The sequence below is a fragment of the Glossina fuscipes genome, unplaced genomic scaffold (assembly GCF_014805625.2).
Source record: "Glossina fuscipes isolate IAEA_lab_2018 unplaced genomic scaffold, Yale_Gfus_2 3, whole genome shotgun sequence".
NCBI classification, from domain to species: Eukaryota; Metazoa; Arthropoda; class Insecta; order Diptera; family Glossinidae; genus Glossina; species Glossina fuscipes.
In genome coordinates this window covers 15,530,409-15,551,770 of record NW_023998417.1, presented here as the reverse complement: position 1 = coordinate 15,551,770, position 21,362 = coordinate 15,530,409, and the positions used below count along the sequence as shown (strand labels likewise).

Sequence of the window (21,362 nt, the reverse complement as noted above, 5' to 3'; positions counted from 1 at the left end):
TATTGTAACTCTTTGTAACATGTTCACGGCTTTTGTCTACCACACTAATTATGTTCTGCTCTTATTGGAATTCCCAGTCGCAAAATAAAACTAAGATAGAATTCCAAAATTTCGTTCTGCAAATAATGAAAAACTTAAATATCTTCGGAAAAAAGCGACAATTTCTCAACAGAAATTCATTAATATCGTACGTCAATAACTGTAACAGTTTAGCAGCAACAATTGTTGGATAAATGTCAGAATTTGGTATTTATTTAATAAGACATATGCGCACAAATTTACACGATTTTGTGGGTTTTAAACTAAAGTTCAGCTCAAAGTCATTAAGATAATAATAATCATAAGTGAACTTACCTTCAAAATGCTGAGAAGACATGTAAAGGGTGCGTATTTAATCTATTGTCATTCACTAGTCTCTCATGAGACAAAATAAACAATTGAAATGGAAAAATATCGCACAACTGCAAAATATCTTAAGAGCGTAAAGTATAAAAACACAACAATAACGTCATTCATATTGTAAAAAAAAAAAAGGAATTGAACACAACACGCATAAAATTATCAACCGATCATCTTTTTTTGTTCCTCCCCTTTAAGCGAGAAAAACATTCTTCATTACGCAGGAAAACATAAAGCACTAGGAACGTATTATAAAATCTCTACTTAATTGATGCATTCATGCATTTTTCCCTTCTTTGGTTCTTTCAATTTAGCTATATATTAATTGCTATGGTAGAGCTATTCGTTGACTTCAAAAATGCTGAATATGTTGTAAAAAAAATTAAAGCCACGTTATTTTAATGCAGTATATAGTAGTATTTACTTGTTATGTTAATAACATACATTTCACTTTGTCAAAAAAACGATTGCATTAACTTGCATGCAATAATTTTTTTGTTTACACACATTACAATGAGAGAATCAGCTGATCCTTCTTTTAAGCGCGAAGAGAAAAATACACTACTTTAAAAACCGCGCGAACACAAATAAATATAATTGAAAAACCGGAAAAAACTGATCCTACATGCAATTAAAAAATTAGTTATAAGATTTCTTTTAATAATTCAATTTACCTCTACCGACACAACCGCTTCCGATTACCAAAATTGAACAGAATCATAAACAGTAAAATCGCCTGAAATACTTGTTTACTTGCAACGAGAATTATGAGAATTATGTTCTGAGCTACTCACGCACACACCGCAATAAGAGCATCACCTGATTCTGCTTTTGAGCAGAGAAAAAAAATTTGTTTAAAAAAAGACGCGAATACAAGTAAATATAATTGAAAATCAGGAAAACACTGATTCTATATACAATTAAAAATTTATTATGCATACAGGGGTTTCTTTAATAATTTAATTAATGTTTATCGAGCCCGCGCCTTTTGTCCACGATTAGCGAAACGAAACGAACTGAACGGATTGTAAACATGAACTGTAAATTCAGTTAGTCATTTACATGCAATGAGAGCTAAAAAAAGTCAAAAAAAAGGAGAAGTAAATGGCCGAACTTCGAATTTGGTCAAAAAAAAGGAGAAGTAAATGAGCGAACTTCGAATTTGGTCAAAAAAAGAGTTTTTTTGTGTATTACTTTCGCACATCTTACAACAAGAACATTAGCTGTTTCTTCTTTTAAATAAAGATAGAAGATATGTTTTTAAAAACTCGCGAGGACAAACAAATATAATTAAAAAACAGAAAAATACTGTGTGCAATGGAAATGCTCTTAAAAAATACATTTCATTCCTAGCGCTCCAAATCGCTATCATTCCCATCATCTTTAGTTGTAAGCGCTATTATTTTTGTCGTAGGAATGCTATATGATTTTTCTTTTAAGTGAGAAAAATAAACATTTCTCTAAACGAGGGGTTATGAATAAAAAAGTCAAAATTAGAAAAGAGATGTTTTATATACAACAAAAATTTTTTAGTGTACAAGGTTTCCTTTAATAATTTTACTCCCGTTGATCTATCCGCTCACTTCCGGTTATAAAAGCGAACTGTGAATGGCACGAACGTGATAGAGCGAACACATACATACATTTAATGCAATTGTTATACGAACAACAGCTTGATCGCTTGCTCTGTTACTCTTACATCGCATATCAGCAATTACGGTTAGTTTAAAATGAGTTATTTCTTTTGGTGGCCTATCCTTTAGAAAAGTGAAATGCCGAATAATGATAATAAAGAAAATGCTGTCGTTGCGTTTATACGCTGCAGGAGAAACAGTTTTATGTGAAATTATGTTAAGCGGAAACGAGATATTTCAGCAATTTCCGTCATACTTAAAACTGAACTTAAATAAGAACAGGACAAAGAAAAATTATTTGTACGTAAACTGCATGCAAAAGTAAAGGGAGGACTAAGTAGTTTTGTTCGTAAAACAGCTTTGCGGTCAAACTGTCTTGACTTACGGCATTGAAAATCACAAGTTGACCTGATAGTTGATAAAGGAGTGAACGTTGTTGACAACTGCTGTTGATATTGTAAACGGCGGCTGTCTGTTCAAAGAATTTCGAAGCATTACAGAGAAGTGCATCTGACGGCCAGAATGTTTTTTCTCGCATTTTCTGTTTAATCCACATCTAAGTAAGCTTATTATAAATCTATTTTTCTTCTTCCTTTAGTTTGTAGAGCTTTGAAACTTTTCACAAAAAGTTCATTGATGAAAAAAAGAGGGAGAAGTTGATGAGAAGGAAATGTCAAATGTTGCGAAAAACACTTTATACATTTGTTCTCCATGGACATCATGAGAGATTTTCGTTTAAGGGGCCTTGTCCCGTCTCCTATTATAAGCCAACAACTTTGTCAAAGTTAATGTTTTCAACCGCAGAATTCTGTTCGTGCTGATAAAGGTTTCTTCTCGTCTATTCTTCTATGGAATCACTTTAGAATATTTTGTAAATTTCTATTCATAAATAATTTTTTGAAGTACTACTATCGTCTTTTCAATAACATTCAGGCGAATAAATATTACGTTCACTTAATATTTGCAAATATATATGTATTGCTACGTCGATCTCGCGTTTAGAACAAACAAAAGAAGATGATTATGTTATTCGAAATACGCATTTATTTATATATCCACCACCACCTATAAAAATCACGATGTTGAAAAGATTGAAAAGACGATGTGAACAAAAGAGCAAATATGTAACAGAACATTTAAGGAATGATAAAGGAAAGCGAAATCAAATAAGATATTTACGTCTTCTGTTCGCTATGGATTGGGATAGTTTTTATGCTATAAAATCTTTATATAATCTGTTTATATATAAATATATATGCGGATTGTGTTGTAAATGTGTTTTAAATCGAGGAATGTTTGCTCTATGTTTAATAAGAACTATTCGTAGTTATGAACATCTCTTCCGGGTTTTAAAGTTTTATCTCAATTTTACATTAGAGAGAATTGTAACAACAATTAGATGAATGCTTATTTCTAAACTTAATTTTGATATTACAAATCCAAGTACATAATTTGCGTTGCACAAAAAGCACCACAGAAGCTAAGAAAACTTGCTGTAGCCACAACAGCTGTCGTAGTTCCTGACACCGAAACAATTGTCCCCATACATAATGATAGAATGAATTGAGCGAGAAATACCATACTGCTTACTATAGCTACATCGGTTCCTAAACCACGAACTTCGGAGCCTAGCTTGGCGTTACCATCGATGTCCAGTTCAAACTAGAAATAAAAAGTCATCCAGATATTTTCCGCTTTTAACTTCAATACGTACTGTTCCCATAGAGTGGTAATGGGCCACAAGAAGATACGGCATGGTGAAGAGCGTGGAATACATGACTCCTGCAGCCCAACTAAAAACTATCACACTAGTCTTAGCTCTGGTCAATGCCATAAGCGACATTCCTGTACAATAAAATAGAAGACCACCAACATAGACATTTTTTGCTCTGAAAGGAAAGTGTTAAAAGAATTTAGTAGTTTTGATATTTTTGAAAATTTCGTTTATCGAGTAAAAATATTTATTATTTTTATGGAAACTTATAGGAACGCCGCTACCTATAATACGTTTCCGAGAAAATGGTTGTGGAGGCCGCAATTTTTTTTTTAAAGACATATTCTGTGGTTTGTATATTACATAAAAATATTCAGCAGATCCTTGGTTGGTTTTGAAAGCTCTATCAAAAAAAAATTAAAAAGGATACCTGTTTTTAAAAGCTCTAAAGTTTCAGTTAGCACCAAAAACGACCAAGAATCATTTCATATTAAAGGGAAAATCGTCGCAAGTTGACGTAGAAAGGGGAAATTAAATAAACATGAGTTTGTGCCAAATAAAAATTCATTTGTACATATTATTAAAGCGTTTTCTGTTGCGTACTTACCTAAAACGCTGTATTAATTTTTCGATTACAAAGGAGTAGGTAGCACACGACAGGGAATACATTGCCATTCCCCAACACCCAAATCGAACGCCTTCCTCGTATAAAATCTCCTCCTGCGACCCCTCGATTGCTTTTGGGTCCCCTTTGAATACAGCTTCACCAACGAAATCCGTAAAGTAAAGAGAATAGCAAACGTGCGCCATCCAGCAGAAGAGATTTGTAAGACAAACCATCCGCAAAGAATGCGGCATATATATAATAGATAGCAAATAGTGTGAAAGAGTTTCGACAGTTTGGCCAGAGTCTTTATCTCCCGCAACCGGGGGGATGTTCTGATCCGGCTTCAGCTGCTCGGGGTCCATTTCGTAGGGAGTAAAACTTGTCTCCGCAACATTTTCTTCTGCAGCGCTCTCAGCCAAATAACTTGATTGTTGCTAAAAGACATTTATCGTTAGTTTATCAAATCAGATTTTTACCCTTCACTTGCATTTATTAATAACAACGTCTAACGGAAAAAATATTAAGCGCAAAGTAAAGAAATTTCGTTTTTACGTAGCAACGGCAATATCTGATAACTGCCTAAATAAAAATATATTTAGTTGTCTTAATATCGTTTTCAATGAAAAGGCACTTCCGGGCATCAAGACGTTGAAAAGGAACGGCATTAAATTTACCAACCAAATTTTCCAACAAAGCAGCACTTGTCGTTACTCTTCAATTGAATAAATTTCTTCTTAAAGAAGTTAAATATTGCCCTCAAAACGAAAATGGAATCTAACGAGACTTTGTTGACAATTAAGTCAGCAGAAGTTTTTAAACGAATTGTTAATGTGTAGGACACGACTATCAAGCTCATGTATTATTCATGCAATTACCCGTTCTGGAGGATCTTCAGTATCATTAAAGACGGCGTTGTCTAATGCTCCATAGCTTGCCTGCTCGTCATCTAGTAAATTAGTTCCGGCTGCTGGACGTTTAGCCTTTGACGTTGCTATAGCCCAAAGAGGAATTTCTTTAAAACTCGTAACTGTAAGCGAAACGCAAGCAACAAAAATAAAGGTAATAATAGTAAAGACCGCCTTGACATGTCCACCCAAACGTCGTCCAACTGATGTTTCGTCCCAGTTTATTCCTCCCTTCAAATTTTATTATTGATTATTATTCGATTAATTCAAACCGTTGAGCCACATACCATTGAATAGCCAAAAAACCCACCAAGGCCAGCCATGATCGTGAAAGTGGAAAGACCTTTGGCATGATCCTCTGGAACAGTTTCTACTTATTTTTTTTTTATTCCAATAAAATCTAGCTTAGAGGTTACCTGGCACACATACGTCCAATAAGTAAGATCTAGAAGGACTCTGGCAGGCGTCAGCATCGAAATCCAATAAAACTGTTCCCAGTACTGTGAAAAATATTCCCCATGGATGTGAAGTTTTTTGCACAAGTTGAACGTCCGTTTGTGACGCTGTGATACGATGCGGCGAGACATCAAAATTGCTATGCGTGCCGTTTAACGTTATATTCAAATTTGCTATTTGCAGATGGGGATCCACGTCACCAAACCAGTAACCTAAGTCTTCTCCATTAGGCACCAAAAGTAAGCCTTAAACGGCATTACGAAATATATGAAATCTCTTTCGGGGCAATTTAAAGACAATTCGATAATTACCAATAAATACACCAATTGATAACAATATAATAAACGGTCTTCGACGTCCTATATTAAGCTTGCAGCGGTCGCTCATAGAACCCAATATAGGGCATAAAAAGAATCCCACCAATGGTGATAGAGCCCACACTAATGTCATATGTTTGTGCTCGACGCCAATTTTGAGAAGGGTGGGAGACACAAAAGCCGTCTCGGCAGCATAAGAAAATTCAATTCCCATCACAGCAGCAGACACACGAACTAATTCCATACGGGATTTGCGTCTAAATATAAAGCATTTTATAAAACATATATATTACATTTAAGTATTTATCTGCATATAGATGAATGTGTATGGGTAATGTAACTAGATGTATACATAAGAACAATATTAATAAAAGGAAAGCAAATGCTTCCTTCATGTTAATCCTGTCCTTTTATGTGACATTGGCCTCTAATTTATTAAAGAAGGGCTTATATTCAGACTTTCGCCTTTCTTTTGGGATTATTTCTGTTTCTGTTCTATGTGCGCAGAGCACGCGTACGTTCAAACACTATCTGAAACTTATGGAAAAATATGTGTTCGAAGTATCAATTTTCGATCTCAAATTTATTAACAAGCGACGTCGACGGATGGACAGATGAGTGAGTGATTCTCATCCAGAAAATATTTAATTTGTGAAATCTGCAGGTATTTCAAATAAAACAGAAAAAAAGTAATACGCCTAAGTGCTCTAGTCTGTTACAGAAATTTACAAAAATTTAACCATTTCATGGATTGCATTGGACCCACAAGATGTTCATATGCTCAATGATACAATATGCATATTGTTAGGCGCAATTCCTTTTTGCTTCCTTTAATTAGGTTTGTAGAACCACTAGGTCAGAAATTGCGTCGAGCTTTGTTTGCAAGACTAGAAGAACTATCTGCAATGTTTACAAGTAACTTATTTAGTTAAGTTCGTAGAAACTCTCGCGATGATTATAAAAACGATCTAGCATATAAATTTATTGTGTCAGGTCTCATGTCCAACGGAACCAGCATCGTCACTTGAAACAAAACGCTGAGGTTAGGGTACAGCAATATTTTCTCATTTAGCGGAAATTTTTGTTTATTGACTTAAGCCTTTTTTTATTATCACCGTGCATCAATGTGCAGGCAGTCAGCCTTGACTATGGCTTTCGTATGTACATATGTATGTTCTTCTTACTAGTTAACACAATATTACTGCCTTGACAGACGGCAAAACAACATCATTGTACGAAGCACAGAAACGTAAGTATTTATTAACTTTTTCATTTCTTTTGTAACCCACCGCAAGACGATTTAAAGACACCATATATATATGTGCTTAGTTTTATATTTCTGTTTTTACAACTCTCGAAGACATAAATCGCCAAACTTATCTGGCCAACTGGTGGACAAGTTAGCAAAGTTTGAAAAACAAATGGAAATTTTCAAATATAGCGGATATTTGCGGAATTTGCGTTTGCTTCGAAATTCTTAGTAGTAGTATCTAAAAAGTTGCTGATGGACGCAATAAAAAAGTGTATCACTATTTCCTACGTTTGCTTGAGCTTGAAGGTATCTGAGGTTCGTCCTTTACATGCTTAAAAGCGAAGACGTAACTATCAAGTAAAGTATTGCAACAGTTTTCCTGTAACGATTATGTCAACTTGAATTCGATTTATTCTCTTTCTACTGACTAATGAAGATCTAAGAGCATATAAAGGCTTATGAATGCACTAACTAAGGAGGATGAAGTAATTTTACGTTATTTGTAACGCAACGCGGGGATCAAAATAAACTTCAAACACTGCCTGACATAACAATAAAATATATTTAATCTTATCTTTCGTTGATAGTTGTAAAAATACAAAATGCCAGGGAGGCAACTAACATAAGGTTAAGAAAAATTTCTTTAAAGTTTGATTTTCGAATCGCAGAGCGAATGTCTTCAGAACACACAAAGAAGATGGGATTTGTTTTGCATTGAAATAGTAAAGTAGCAAGGAGAAAGCATAAAGCAACTATCTTAATTCTGCCGCATTTGTTTGTGTGTGTTTGAATTTCTCCAAGAAGCAAAACTTAACGAAGCAAGCCTTATCTCGTAGAAGGCAAGCAAGTAAGATTACACTACAAAAAAAAAAACCCAGAAAGTGGATAATAATAAATAAATCGCTTATAGATTCATTGCCGCTAAAGAAAATAATATTTGAAATATGAGAAGATGTTCGACATTTGCATAGAAACCTTTTCTATTAATTCACACAGCTGCCAGCTAACTAGGATTCGCTTCAAGATAAACTTGAATAGCGATGAACCAATATTTTAACTTGGCTTAAGTTTACCTACTCTTCCTTTGATTCATGGGGGTTTTTGCGGTTGCTTATTGATCCAAACTTGTAATTTTTTTCTTGAAAATTGATGGTTCTTTTATACCCGTATATGTACATGCATTACATTTTATAAACACCCTCGGACTAACATCCGTAGTGTCATATTTGGTATTTGTTAAAGGATAAGAGTTCTTGAAGAATAGAAGGCTTAGCCAGACGATTGCTGCCGTTGACTTAAGAGATCGAATTGAATGAACGAATATCGGAATAGTTCACGTACAACAATACGGCACTATTGAGCAAATATTACCTGTAAATATGGGAGTAATCTTGATCGGCTGCAGCATTGCCTTTTAGTTGATCGTTTGCTAATCCAATAATATTTGGCGGACCGGTCTCGCGTAGTTTATCAACTCGTTCTTTAACATTATCGCGCCATTGATGCAATTGGCCGGTGAATCCTTGATATTCATTTAATTTCTCCATAGTCGTCTATCACAAACAAACAGTCCACATTAGAGACAGTTATGTATGCATGTACTCACGCTATTTCGTTTCATCAAATATGTTCATTAAACGCACATTTGAACACACTTATATGAGTATGTTCGTTAGCACCCGCATCCACATAAGCTTACGTTCAAATATATGTACGTAAATGTGTACGCTTTTATATGCATTCGTGAATGTTAAAAAACATTGCAACGATATCAATGGCATGAGAACGAAAGAAGTTTTAATTTAATTAGTCACTAAAAATATATATGTGGTTAACATATATCTATATATGTGCAATCATTTTTTTTCTTTATTTCCTCTTAAGCAAAATTATATATCAAATTCAAAATTAGTAAATAAATAAGCCAAAAAGCAATCTCCCAAAGTTTTCTTCACACTAACGAAAATAATTCTTTAATTCTAAATTTATTTTCTCGAAATAATTTTCTAACCGTACCGTTTTAGTTGGATGTGGTTTAACCGTGAAATGAACTTAATTTTCGAGCGTTTTTGATTGCATGGAGGTTACAATTCCAAACGTTATGTAGGAGCATGCGCTGATGAATATTTTCCCAGGCGCGTGGAATATAATCTAAGCAAAAGAACTTTTCTCGTTACATTCATAAACAAGAAAAAATAAATCTTTTTAGTTGCGACCGAATCTTATCGCAACTACCACTTGTTAACTGCTTGTGGCTTTTAAGAAATGCATTTCAAAAGTACTGTGTATGTTAAACGCAAATATTCTACGGTATCACCTTTTCAGTCTTTACGCACGCTTATGATCTATATCGCTGATTAAACATAACATATAGACGAAATAACGCAATGGAAAAATCCCTAAGATTTCCAAACGAAGTTGTTTACGTTCATAATTTGTAAACTGTTTGCCGAATGTTATGCATACAATCGAGGGATACAAATATCACTTCGGATTCCATATTGGTTTGCGTAACCGAAGCTTCAACTGAACAAATTAGCGACAGACGTAGGTATTGAACGAAAACTTTTGAAAAATTTAGTATGCTTTCGTTCGCTTCTACAATAAATACCTATTGGAATTTCGTTTTATTTCTTAGCGGCATTTAAGAAAGACTTTTCAATTAGTTCGCAACTCATTTGGAAAGCTTGGAGAATGCAATAAATGAACGGTTTCGAAAAAAAACTTGACACTGAATTTCTAATCGTATGCGAATCTGCGAATGTTGCCTTATCAATACAGTATTGTATTCAATTGTAGCTTTACTCACTTGTTTGATTTTATGACGTAAGTTAATGTCCATATGTTACATTGAATTTATAATTTATTGCAAACATTTATTTATGGGTGAAGACAAACGCAAGCGAAAAGATCGCTGAAGCTTGTCAAGTAAGTGATTTTATCAAACAAAAATTGCGAGGGGTATCCTGTACATACAGATTACTTAACTTATATAACATTATATTGTTGGTTTAGTAGTGCGCTCAGTATTAAGTTTTAAGTCCTCCCCTAACAGTGCCATGTTCTTGTCGTTTTTTTGTAGCGGGAAAATTACATATTTTAAGGACGTTACGGGCAAGGGGTTTTTCTCTTGAGTTGCCTAAGAGGAGCATCTTTTCTTTTATGAAATGAGTCCTATGATGTGTCCTTTACCATGGAAGCCCTCAAACTGCTGCCACTTCTTATGGTAACGCGACGTAAAAGTGGGGTGAGACACAGGAGAAGCCATCCCTTGTTGGTCTAATTTTTCTGAGTCATAACTGCTTGTACAAGCGTAGTGATGCTCATGGCTTTGCGGTAACGGAAATGGCAAGTTCGAAGACAAGAGTGACTACGGCATATAGCAAGAGGTCAGTCAATGCTAAAGTTGTTATCTCGCTCTTTGAGTTGGTGTTATGCACTTCTCATCAGAATGCTGAGAGTACTTCTTGGCTGATTAGAGAGCCCAGTAGGGACTAGTAGGGGGATAGAAGGGGGTTAAATATTAGAGAGATATTAGAAAGACTGACTAGAGTTGAGCGGAAAGTGACCCATACCCGCTTTCTCTCATTCGGCGACGTCAAGAGAAAGATAGTCCTCTTCCATTTGTGATGTGAATTATTCCACAGTACATTTAAAGAGATCGTATTCAGTGCTCGTATTTTGTTGATGATTTTTTGTGAACGAATGTGGATTAGATATATAGATAACGCTATCTTCAAATGCGGATAATGGTAAACGATAATTTTTTTTTTTTATAAAGGAGGAGTCGACGATTGCACAAGGAAGTGCATTGAAATTCGTACGTATAACGGACGTACTAGTTGCACTTACTATTTCAAATTTCTTTTAAGAAGTTTTTTTCTAAAGTTCACTACTGCTATTTATACGTATTACTACGAATTTGAAAACGTTCAAAGCGAAAGATTTCAAAGTAAGTAACCTACAAAAGGAATTAAATCGAAATATTTTTCTAGATGATCTAACGCGCTATAAGATTGACACATCCTTAGTTGACCAAATAAGTTTCGATTACTGCGAGTTTAGAATATAAGGCGACCATAAGCTCGCGACGTCGCTACTTTTCCGGCAAAAATCCTTGTTCCGTTCATAGCAGCCAAGCATACTTACCAAAATTTATTTTCTTAATAATACATATGATAAAATAAATATGTTTAAAATACGATATAGTTTCTTTATGGTAAGATTGCTTCTTTATTTTCACTCTAAAGCTTCTGATCCAGTATTGGGTAACAGCCAACATAAGAAACCACTAACTAAAAAATGTTTCATAAACTTGTAATGCAATTGTTCCTCTTCTTGTTTTTTACAATCACTTACCGAATAACATAGCAGAGAAAATAATAATAGGAATGATGCAGTTAAAGTCTATGAGAAAACCGAAAATTAGGTTACCCAAGAGTGCGCCGCTTCGTCCAAACGTCATAGACATTGCCGCTGCCATAACCCTGCAATTGCAAATTAAAATATCTTTAACGATCAAGACGCGCTGGGTATACACAGCTATTGTAATCAATTAATTTCATCGCCCCCCGATCGAGATTGGTTACATTAAAAAAAATATATATTTTGAGTTTTCTACAACCTCTTTGAAAGTAGATTACGCACGGATTGTGCATAGTAATCTTGTGGATGCGTAATGATGTTTCAACGAAAGTTGTATTGCGAAACTGACGTTGTTGATGCAATCTCCGTTGGAAATATGCAAATACAGGTAATTTATCACATCGTCCAAGTTTCTTCTGGGAAGGATTGTAAGTCATATATAGAACGTTTTCTCTTTTTAAATATTTTTAAATTTTATATGAGGGAGGCGCTAAGGGAGCTAAATCCGAGGCAAAAAGCGATTTTTCGGAGTGCTTTTGTTGAGTTTTTTAAACAGTTTGTTTATATGTCGAACTTGTAGTTTGTTTTTTCAGTCTTTCGATTAACTTCTTTAAAAGTATCGCAAACTTCAAGTTAATAAGTAAAATTCAATTGTTTACCTTAGGTTTGTTGGAAATAAATCCACCATTACACAATAGACGGTGCTTATGCTTAAAGATGTTAAAGCCTCAAAGATGCAGGAGAGTATCAAATTTTCCAAAGAGTTCCTTACAAAATACAAACCAATGGTAACGAAGCCTGCTGCTGTTAAACTAAAAACTGAAAAAAAATGTTTAATTTTATTAATTAACTTTTAAGACAGCATAAGAAGCTATAAAGGCGGTTACACTAGTGCAGATCTTTTAAATATAAGAAAATGAAACCTTTAGTTCTTCGTATATAATTGCATCTGTTTTGTAAGACGGACTGATTCGACTAAATGGTATGTTATTGGCAGAGTTAATGAACGAATTCTCGATAATCATGATGCGGAGTTTAAGTGTTTATTTTATCACGTTTTTTTATATTTATTTTTTATTACTAAGATAGATCTTACCCAAGAAGAATTTAATTCCAAGACGGTGCACACAAAGGGGTAACCAGAAACTAGTAGGAATGCATGCCAAACCAATTATAATGGTATGAAAGAAAACTTTCTCGTCAATGTTTTGATCGCAAGGAATTACTGTTCTGAAAAAAAGCATTAATTATATAACCTTTTATGATATTATTATTATTATTATCATTATTATATTCAAAGATATAGTGGAAATGGCAGCACTCAAGTAACGTTGTACATATTCCTGTTTGTAACTTACGAATTTGACACAACAATCGACGACACGCCACATACAGATGCGGACACGTCGGGATATTGTTTTTCAAACTCGTCGAATCGTTGGAAAAGCTCCGGAAACCATACCATCAAAGTGTAATAGCTACAAATAATGAAATGGAATGAATGAATATAATTATTAAGGCAAGTCTCGAAACATTTCGAATCAATCGACACACGACACACTTACCTAGTTGTCAAACAAAATTGTATGCCACATGTTATCGAATTGTTCCGTAAGTAAGGCTTCTTGTAGAGAGTCTTTGTTTGTGACCAAATTTCGGCAAGCAATTCCTTAAGTTCGTTAGGATTATGAAGTCGCAAGCTGCGTACACTTTTGCCTGATCTTATCGGTCCTCGCAGACTTTTGCACTAAAATCAAATCTTAATATAATTAATGAGCAAAGTTATAAACATTTTTATTTACTGCATATTCTTCTGGCTTTTGACCGGTATTCTTAACGAAAATATGAATCAATATTTCTAGAGCCTTATCCGATTCCCCATGTTCGAGTAGAAATTTGGGACTCTCCGGAAATGCTAACAGCCACAATCCGAGTACCAGGCTGTAAAAATGTCATTATATTCGTTGATAAGTGCGACTGAAACTGTTGCTTTGTAAGAATCATAAAAAAAAAAATAAAATTGGGTCAAATCTTTCCTACCCACCCATCTTCGTCTTAAAAAAAGAAAAAAAATCGCAAAAACACTACATCACACTACAACATTAGGTGAGCGCGACCAATTTCTTTTATTTTTGCACGATCATCTATAGAATATAGAATATATGAGTTATAATATGAGTAACAATTAAAACCACAATTCGTTTGCCTTTGGAAACAAACGTTTCCTCAGTTTGCGTTGTACTAAAGGCATGTGACTTTTATTTTATCCCATCTGACCCATTTCCGAGCCTAACCTGCGTGCCTTAGCATTTAAGGTTATTGCCGAATATGAAAGCGATTACTTAATTTTCGCTTGCGGAAGTATAAATTCGATGTTGATCGAGAGTATGTATACTTTGTAGACTCTCAGAAGCTTTCCTTTGATACCGCTCACGTTCTGGTAAAATGAGTGTAGGGACCACGAAATTTGAATGTGGAACCCGATAGTGTTTAAAACGTTAACAACGTTGAACTGATTCTCTGCAGCTTGGAAATTTTGTTAAAGTTAATATCTTGTTTAACAATACTACTGAGTCTATATAACTTTTGATTTACGATATGAAATCTTAGAACTACGTTAATAAGAAAATATGTGTCGAGATGCATATGTACATACCTTGGAACGGCACACATCGCTACGAAAAGATTCCAACTGTGATAGAAAAATATTCCTGATTTCCAATTAATGGACCTAGGGATTATCCCCCACGCGATGCCTTGAAGGAGGAGAATAAAATAACAGACTTTAGACCAAAATTCTTACACACAGAAACATACTGCACCTTCATTATGTTTTATTTAATTTCAATTGCTTTAGTGAACGCACCTGGTAACATTATAATACCGAACGTCCAGAATAGCTCCATCCAGCACAGTATTTTTTCCCGATATTTAGTGGGTTGAAATTCTCCAAGGTAAGGGAAAACAATACCCATTGTGCCAGCTACACTATAATCAAAAAATATGAAAAGAATCGGACTGAGTACTTAAGAAGTTTTCACTCGTGCAAATATATATATCGTATGACGTTAATAATGAAAACGCATTAACATTGTTCGCATTCACGTTTAGCGCCGTCTTAACGAGAAAATCGCTTGCTATGAGTTATTACATTTTCAGTTGAAAGGCTAAGGAAAGCTACCGAAGCTGGAAGATTTAGTTAGTTGTTAGCTTGATTCAAAAGAATTTTGTGTGCGAGTTTTTTCAGCTTTTGATTGCAAAAATATTTGTACAAGATTCTTTTGCAAAATTTCTTCGTTTGTACTTACTTGAAGCCATTGAAAAATCGAATTAATAGGAAGAGTAAATAGTAGGGTGCTATAGATGACAGTAAACCACAAACTCCGTCGGCGATTAATGTAGCTACGAGGACGATTCTTCGACCTTTCGTATCGGCGAGGCATCCCCAAAAATATGATCCAATCAACATACCAAGCATGGGTGTTGCTGAAAGCCATCCTTTATCTTCTGATGTCATTTGAAAGTCACATGTTGCTGACGGCAGAACAAAGGACAGTATTGTCACTCCAACCGCCGTGTTCATATAAATCAGGCCACATATAGTTAGCAGCATTAAATGAAATTTTCCGAAGCCGCTTAGGAGTAATGCGTTCTCATAGTTGCTAGATAGGTCTTCTAGAAAGTCAAGACCTTTTACAAAAGAGAAAATTTGAATTGGTTGTCAACTTGAAAGATATCGAGGTAATCTTAAGCCCAATCTCTGTACATCCACTAGCTTTATATTTTCGCAACACATAATTTAAGAAAAAACTCCCATTAGGAGTATGTTATTAATACATTATAAACTCTCTCCCGGAGTTATGAGAGTTATAATTTATCATCAAATAATGGGATAGATGTAATCAGGGAGATATAATCCGTACAATTTTATATTATCTTCAGTCATTTTTCAATGATGTTATGTTATATACATACATTATATGTTTTCTGTAGAACCCCCAGACCTCGTACTTACTTTATTTTAAGTTGCCATAAAATGATAGGGTACATGTAATCGGGGTGACCTAACCTGTATAGTTTTATATTATCTTTGTTTGCGACATTTCAGCCATTTTTCAAAGCGGACAATTTTTTTCACGGTCTTTTCTAAAATTTACTGATATACACAGGAGCAATGAGCTGTCTGATAATGAATAAAAAAATCTAATAATGTGTACATGTTTGCATGTGACATCAGCAAGCATCAATGAAAGGCCATAAGATACAATGAAATTTAATTAGGCTGTTTAGAGTGGAGTTTCTGTTAAAAAATTGGCATCAAGTGTGAAGTTTAGGATATACGGATAATTTACGCCTCTCTCGCACGAACTTACTGCATAAGATAACTTGAATGAACTGTTAGTAGTAGTTTGGTATAAGATCACTTTATTACATGAACTATTTATTGTTATTGTGTTTTCTAATACAATGCAAACAGTATCATGCGTTTCGAAAGCAATGCACTTGTAAATGAACTTTTGCTTATCTTATTCGGAGAGGCTGTAGGTTAATCGTGCGGCAGTATAGCATTACAATGGATTAAAAGTTAAACATATATGTATAGAAAAATAAAGTACTCATCCTGTTGTAAGAGATGAAGCTCTAGACGTCTGCTGAATATTTTGCTCCACGTCGTTCTTAAGAGACCAATTAATGTCGATTGGCATGTAATTTTCAGAAGTTTTAGCTTTCGCCCCAAGCAATGTTACAATCTTTTTCACTCTTCGCTGGTCTTATCTCTTATCATCTATCAAGTGCTGATGAACTATAAAAGTTAAATCATGAGAAATCATGAAAAATTTCTATATTTCACACAATTTTCAAACACTTTTAACATCATCATGTGTCGCATCATGTTTTGTACGGTTAAACGTGAAATACATAGAAATGTTATGATTAAAACTCTTTTATCCATTCCTGCCTCATGTGCCCTCATATAGCAATAACATCTACTATGGCTGCTGTCAGGCTATGTGGCTAGAATTTTTTTCCCATTTTTTATGCCCATTAAGGTAGTAATTGTTTCCATGGAATATGGTGTAGAATATATATATAATATTGATTTTCCAAAAGAAGGTTTGGAATATGTTCCGACAAAAAGCTAACTTTAATGCAAATGAAAAGCAATTACAACTGACATTATGCCAACTGAGGACTCAAAAGTAATTTGAATTTATATTTTCGTAAGACGCAATGGAATTTCAATATAGTTTTTGAAGACCTCAAATTGTTTTCTTACTCGATAATTGTTGGGAGATTTCAGTCTCTTTCTCTGTCTCTCTCTCTCTCTCTCTCTCTGTGCAAACAGATTAAGTTGTTTTATGCAAAAAAGATGCGACAATAAATGGATTGTGCCTAACAGGGGTACCTTTGCCAAAAAAAAAAATAAAAAAATAAATAATTTATTTATATATGTAATTAAACAAAAGCATGAATATGTGAGGAGATGTGTGTGAATAACTAAGGAAAACAAGAGCAAAATCCTCAATAACAAAATTGTCTCTATTTATTTACATTTCTTCAAACTAGACGTTTGCACGAATGTCTGCAGAAGTGGACACGTTCAAGTTTAATGTCATTTGACGTCGTCAATACAGAAAAAAAAGACTGCCTAATGGCTAAGAATTATTAGAATGATTCGTCCATCCATCCCTCTACCAAGGGCAATTTTTGGGCGGCATGTTTCGCGTGGCATTGCAGGCAATGTACGCATACAGCCGCACAAGCTAAATGTATTCAAATAATTACATAAGTACATGATGAACCTATTGTAAAAGATGCTTCTTTCTTTTAAATTTTTCTTATTATTTTAGTTTTTAATTTGCGCTAATAACAGCATTGCATTCCACTAATTTTTCGTCAAGAGAGCACAAACCCTTTGCACGCGCGTATACATATTAATAGATATGTGAAATTTAAAATAATTTTTTTTTTAAATGTCGTCACATCTAGATGATATAAGTGCTTGATCGGTCGACGTCACATTTTTTGCAAATATTTATTTACTTTTTCCGAAGCGAATTCCACTTTTCGTCCTTTATTTGCGATATGACGCGTATGCGTATGCGTATATAAATCACCTCTCCTCTCTTGAAGTTATTCACTAACTATTATTATTATTATTATTACGAAAATAAGCATTCCGTGTATGCGCATATATATATATGTATATATATATATGTATATATATCTATATATAACAATGGTAGGCAAGGTAGATGCTGCAATTATTTACAAATTTTATTTCTTTTATTCTTCACTCAAATGTTTATCGCATTTCTTTATAGACGAGCGAATGTTAATATTTATTCGGAACCGTCCGTAATCATACCAAGTTTATGAAAAACTAATGATTATTTTTGAATTTGTGAATGAGAAGCTGAAACGGGCGTTTATTTGTAAATCTTGTCAACGGATTTTTTCATTGCACTTCTGACTACTGTCTTTGCCAAATTGTTTCGTTTACAATAATTGACCAGCGTATCTCGTGAGAAATTAGGAGAATGCAATCACGCTCTTTAATTAATAAAATTTGTTTTTTTCGTTTTGAAATCTTTAACCCTTTTCTTTCCATTGTTATGGCATAACATTTACGTAGAATCTATTTCATGACACATTTTCACGATTTTTAAATGTTCCCTAATCGCCAAAAAGCCATAGCCAAGCTGCACTTTGTCCTATGAGATTATGTCTTTGAATCGAAATTGTACGGCTTCTAGGTAACCTGAGGGGACGACTCAAGTATAGCCGATAGCAGGACATATCACAAAAGTAGTGCTGCACAAAATAAAGTGTATTAAACTCATTACTTTGTTCATTTACATCTAACAATCTAACATCTAATAATGTTAAAATATTCTACTCAAAAATACGAAAATCAAAGTTTCTCCCCCTTAGCCAATGCTGCTCATACATAATTTTTTATTTATTTTGAACAATAATCTATACGTTTCCTCCACATAAGTTATTTATAAAAAAAATTTATTGCTGCCAACTACATCCATGCGCATGCATGCATAATATTGGAGCATTGTGAAGCAGAGATATCTGCACAATGTTGCAAGTGACACGATTTCGACTTTACACTTACGAGTTATAATATTTCGTGCAATTTCCTTTGCTTAATCCGATCGCCATCGCCACCAAACTTTTCAGTATTGGAGCATAATTATCAGATTGAGTATATCCATGTGCGTCGCTAAATTTTTTAGAAAGCCAGCTCGTTCCTAAGCTGCAAAAGGCAAACGAAATAAGGACAAGAAGTTCAGTGAATAAAAGCGGCCGCAATAATCGCTATAAGAAAATTATCGCCTTCGTTGGCTTCGTTAACTTAATGCTTTTCATAAATATTCATCAAAAACACACTAACGGACACATTTTTTCAGTTCGGAATAGCCATAGCAGCTCCATGTACAGACAATGCTCTTCATAAATCAAGTTGAATACAGTCGTCTAAGACATTTTAAGCGAATGAAATTGAAGTGTACCTCCAAATGGGAATCCAAAGTTTAAGCATATTAGATTGCTGTACCGACAGCTTGTTGTTCTCACAAAGTATAGAGAAATGATCGTTTCTTACGAAAATTGCGGCATCAATCGACGTTAAAACTCTTCGCGCTAAGTTATTGAGCTGAAATAAAAATTCCAATGTTTAAAAGCACGTTTGTTGCAGGAATACATGTTCATTTACTATTTGCATTTTTTGCTCCGATTCGAGTAGAGACGATCGGCGTTTGCGGCGAATTTCTTCAATTCCACCGTTCGCCAGATCGCCGTTATCCACTCCCTCCATAGCCATCATCGAGAGGTTGGTTTCATCTTTGGTCTTGGAAGTAGAAATCATTCATTATCAAATAGATGTTTGAAGTCTGAAAGGCTTCAAGGTTTTTACATTTGCCCAGACAAACTAATAGGTTAACAACAACAAGATTTTTGTAATATTCTATCTCCCTTTTTCTTGCACATACTACATATATATTCGGGGGGTTCCAATTATGTATGCAAAAAAGAAGGGACAAAGAATGTGCAGAAATTTCCATTTCCTTGCGTACTATTTCGAATATATGACTGTGGGAACGTACCATTGTGATGCACATTAAAACCTGTAGAATGAACATTCCAAAAGAGAGAAAAGCCAAAGTTGTAAGAGCAACATCCGCAACATCTTTTAGGCGGATTTCCGTATTCGATTTCCCCAAATTTGTTGGAGCTTCATATTGTTGAAAAGGTAAGGAGTTTGGCGAATTCCGTTCACGGTGCAAAACATGATCATTGTAACCGCGTTCGTGTCCTATGCATAGTGTACATAAGCATGCGAATACGAAACATTATTAATTTTTTCGTGCTTTCGTTTCCTCGCTTTTGTTGTGATCTGATTTCTATAAATATTCTTACCGGCTTTGCTAATACTCCGGCCGTATAAATCTGTGCGCGCACCGTTAGGTTCGTGTTGTTGATAATGTTGCGGATTGTGGGAAGAGTTGAAAGCCTTAAAACAATGTTAATATATATGTCAATATATGCTCCCCTTCTCTGCTTGCAAAGATATACCATATGAAAGCTTATGTGTCGGCGAATAAAATGCACATACCTCGCTGATGAAAGCGTAACCGGTTATGTCTCCATCCTCTGAGTCATCGTAATCCTCCTCATCTGCTTCACTCTCGTAATTATTCGTCAACAAGTTTCGTCTGTTTGATGGTACACTGACACTTTCTGCTTTACTCTTGTCCGTCCGTTTTTGTTGGAGTTGCTTCTGAATGTCTGTTAACATTTTAATTCTAAAAGCAAAGACAAGCCATTTTACAAAAAAAAAAAATTGCTCTGCCCGAAGATATGCGGACCTGTAGATCTATTGCTATGATATATTAACGAAACTTATTACATATTCGCCCAAATTGAAAATAGTGTGGTGCACACACACAACATGTCCGAAGAGCTGACTTTAAACATAACAAATAAAGCGTTAAGTGGTAGGTAAGGGTGTTTTTCACATCTTCACTGATTATGGACACAAGTTAAGACTGATTTTGATAGTACGGAATCGGACGTGGAAACCTTCCGATATACTTACATCAATTGTCACGTACACTGCAGTCGCCTTTTATTACAAAATTAATGTTCGAAGAACAATGTGTCGATATGAAGCACATAATTATCCAAAAAAACTTACTTGTGCAGCCAAGAAAGGTATTCTGAGGAGCCTTCGTCTTTAAGCCTTTTATGGTTCGAATAATTTGCATTATAATAATTGCTATCGTAGTAGTAAGTAGTTTGAGCATCCGAGAGGTTAGTAGCGGTCCCCAAACGCCTTTGAAGGAGGTCAACACGTCGAACGTTAGGCAATTGGTCATTTATTGCATCAGCTATTTGCTGAACCAAATAAGTGGACAATAGATGCTTATTCATCATGCGCCTTTGACGTGCAAGCGTAAATAGTATAAGTTATGATATCAAGGCACAAACTCAATTACATCTCACCTGTGATAACTCATAGTTTTTGTTGCACTGATTAAATCAGATGTGTTACACACTTGTGTATTTAGATATTGATCTGGATCTTTTAGATCAAGTATCGAATCGCTATTATTCAGTAGCAATAGCTCCTCGGTAAAAAATTTCACAGGTGTTAGTTTTTCGTTGAGAATATCTTTCACGTCAAAATTGAAAACATG

General features: G+C 34.6%; 2 protein-coding genes across 4 annotated transcripts; both read right to left on the bottom strand.

Moving 5' to 3' along the window:
- Positions 1-3,105: 3,105 nt before the first annotated feature.
- Positions 3,106-9,093, bottom strand: LOC119634647 (proton-associated sugar transporter A). Its single transcript, XM_038028911.1, has 8 exons — positions 8,656-9,093; positions 6,027-6,289; positions 5,676-5,960; positions 5,547-5,617; positions 5,230-5,490; positions 4,355-4,788; positions 3,748-3,922; positions 3,106-3,695 (listed from the first exon to the last, which is right to left on the bottom strand). The coding sequence occupies exons 1-8, from the start codon at positions 8,829-8,831 to the stop codon at positions 3,465-3,467; spliced, it is 1,896 nt and encodes a 631-aa protein (XP_037884839.1). The 5' UTR covers positions 8,832-9,093; the 3' UTR covers positions 3,106-3,464.
- Positions 9,094-9,466: 373 nt separating this feature from the next.
- On the bottom strand, positions 9,467-18,048 carry LOC119634648 (synaptic vesicle glycoprotein 2C-like). Of its 3 annotated transcripts, none has more exons than XM_038028912.1 (12): positions 17,695-18,048; positions 16,266-16,453; positions 14,958-15,339; positions 14,516-14,637; positions 14,306-14,405; positions 13,452-13,590; positions 13,215-13,396; positions 13,008-13,127; positions 12,746-12,879; positions 12,309-12,468; positions 11,644-11,771; positions 9,467-11,579 (listed from the first exon to the last, which is right to left on the bottom strand). In XM_038028912.1, the coding sequence occupies exons 2-12, from the start codon at positions 16,267-16,269 to the stop codon at positions 11,524-11,526; spliced, it is 1,527 nt and encodes a 508-aa protein (XP_037884840.1). In that variant the 5' UTR covers positions 16,270-16,453; positions 17,695-18,048; the 3' UTR covers positions 9,467-11,523. The 3 variants fall into 3 exon arrangements, with proteins under 3 accessions (XP_037884840.1, XP_037884841.1, XP_037884843.1); XM_038028913.1 differs by lacking the exon at positions 17,695-18,048 and adding an exon at positions 17,203-17,665; XM_038028915.1 differs by lacking the exon at positions 17,695-18,048 and adding an exon at positions 16,928-17,014.
- Between the last annotated feature and the right edge of the window lie 3,314 nt (positions 18,049-21,362).

Excerpts from the sequence above, each read along its gene's own strand:
- LOC119634648 (XM_038028912.1), bottom strand. Across the intron at positions 13,128-13,214 it reads CAATTTTGTTTGACAACTAG|CTATTACACTTTGATGGTAT; the intron begins GTAAGTGTGTCG and ends CATTATTTGTAG. Across the intron at positions 11,772-12,308 it reads TTATTTCCAACAAACCTAAG|GGTTATGGCAGCGGCAATGT; the intron begins GTAAACAATTGA and ends TTGCAATTGCAG.
- LOC119634647 (XM_038028911.1), bottom strand. The coding sequence starts at position 8,831 with ATGGAGAAATTAAATGAATATCAAGGATTCACCGGCCAATTGCATCAA. Across the intron at positions 5,961-6,026 it reads ATCAATTGGTGTATTTATTG|GCTTACTTTTGGTGCCTAAT; the intron begins GTAATTATCGAA and ends ATGCCGTTTAAG. Across the intron at positions 5,491-5,546 it reads GGTTTTTTGGCTATTCAATG|GGAGGAATAAACTGGGACGA; the intron begins GTATGTGGCTCA and ends TAAAATTTGAAG.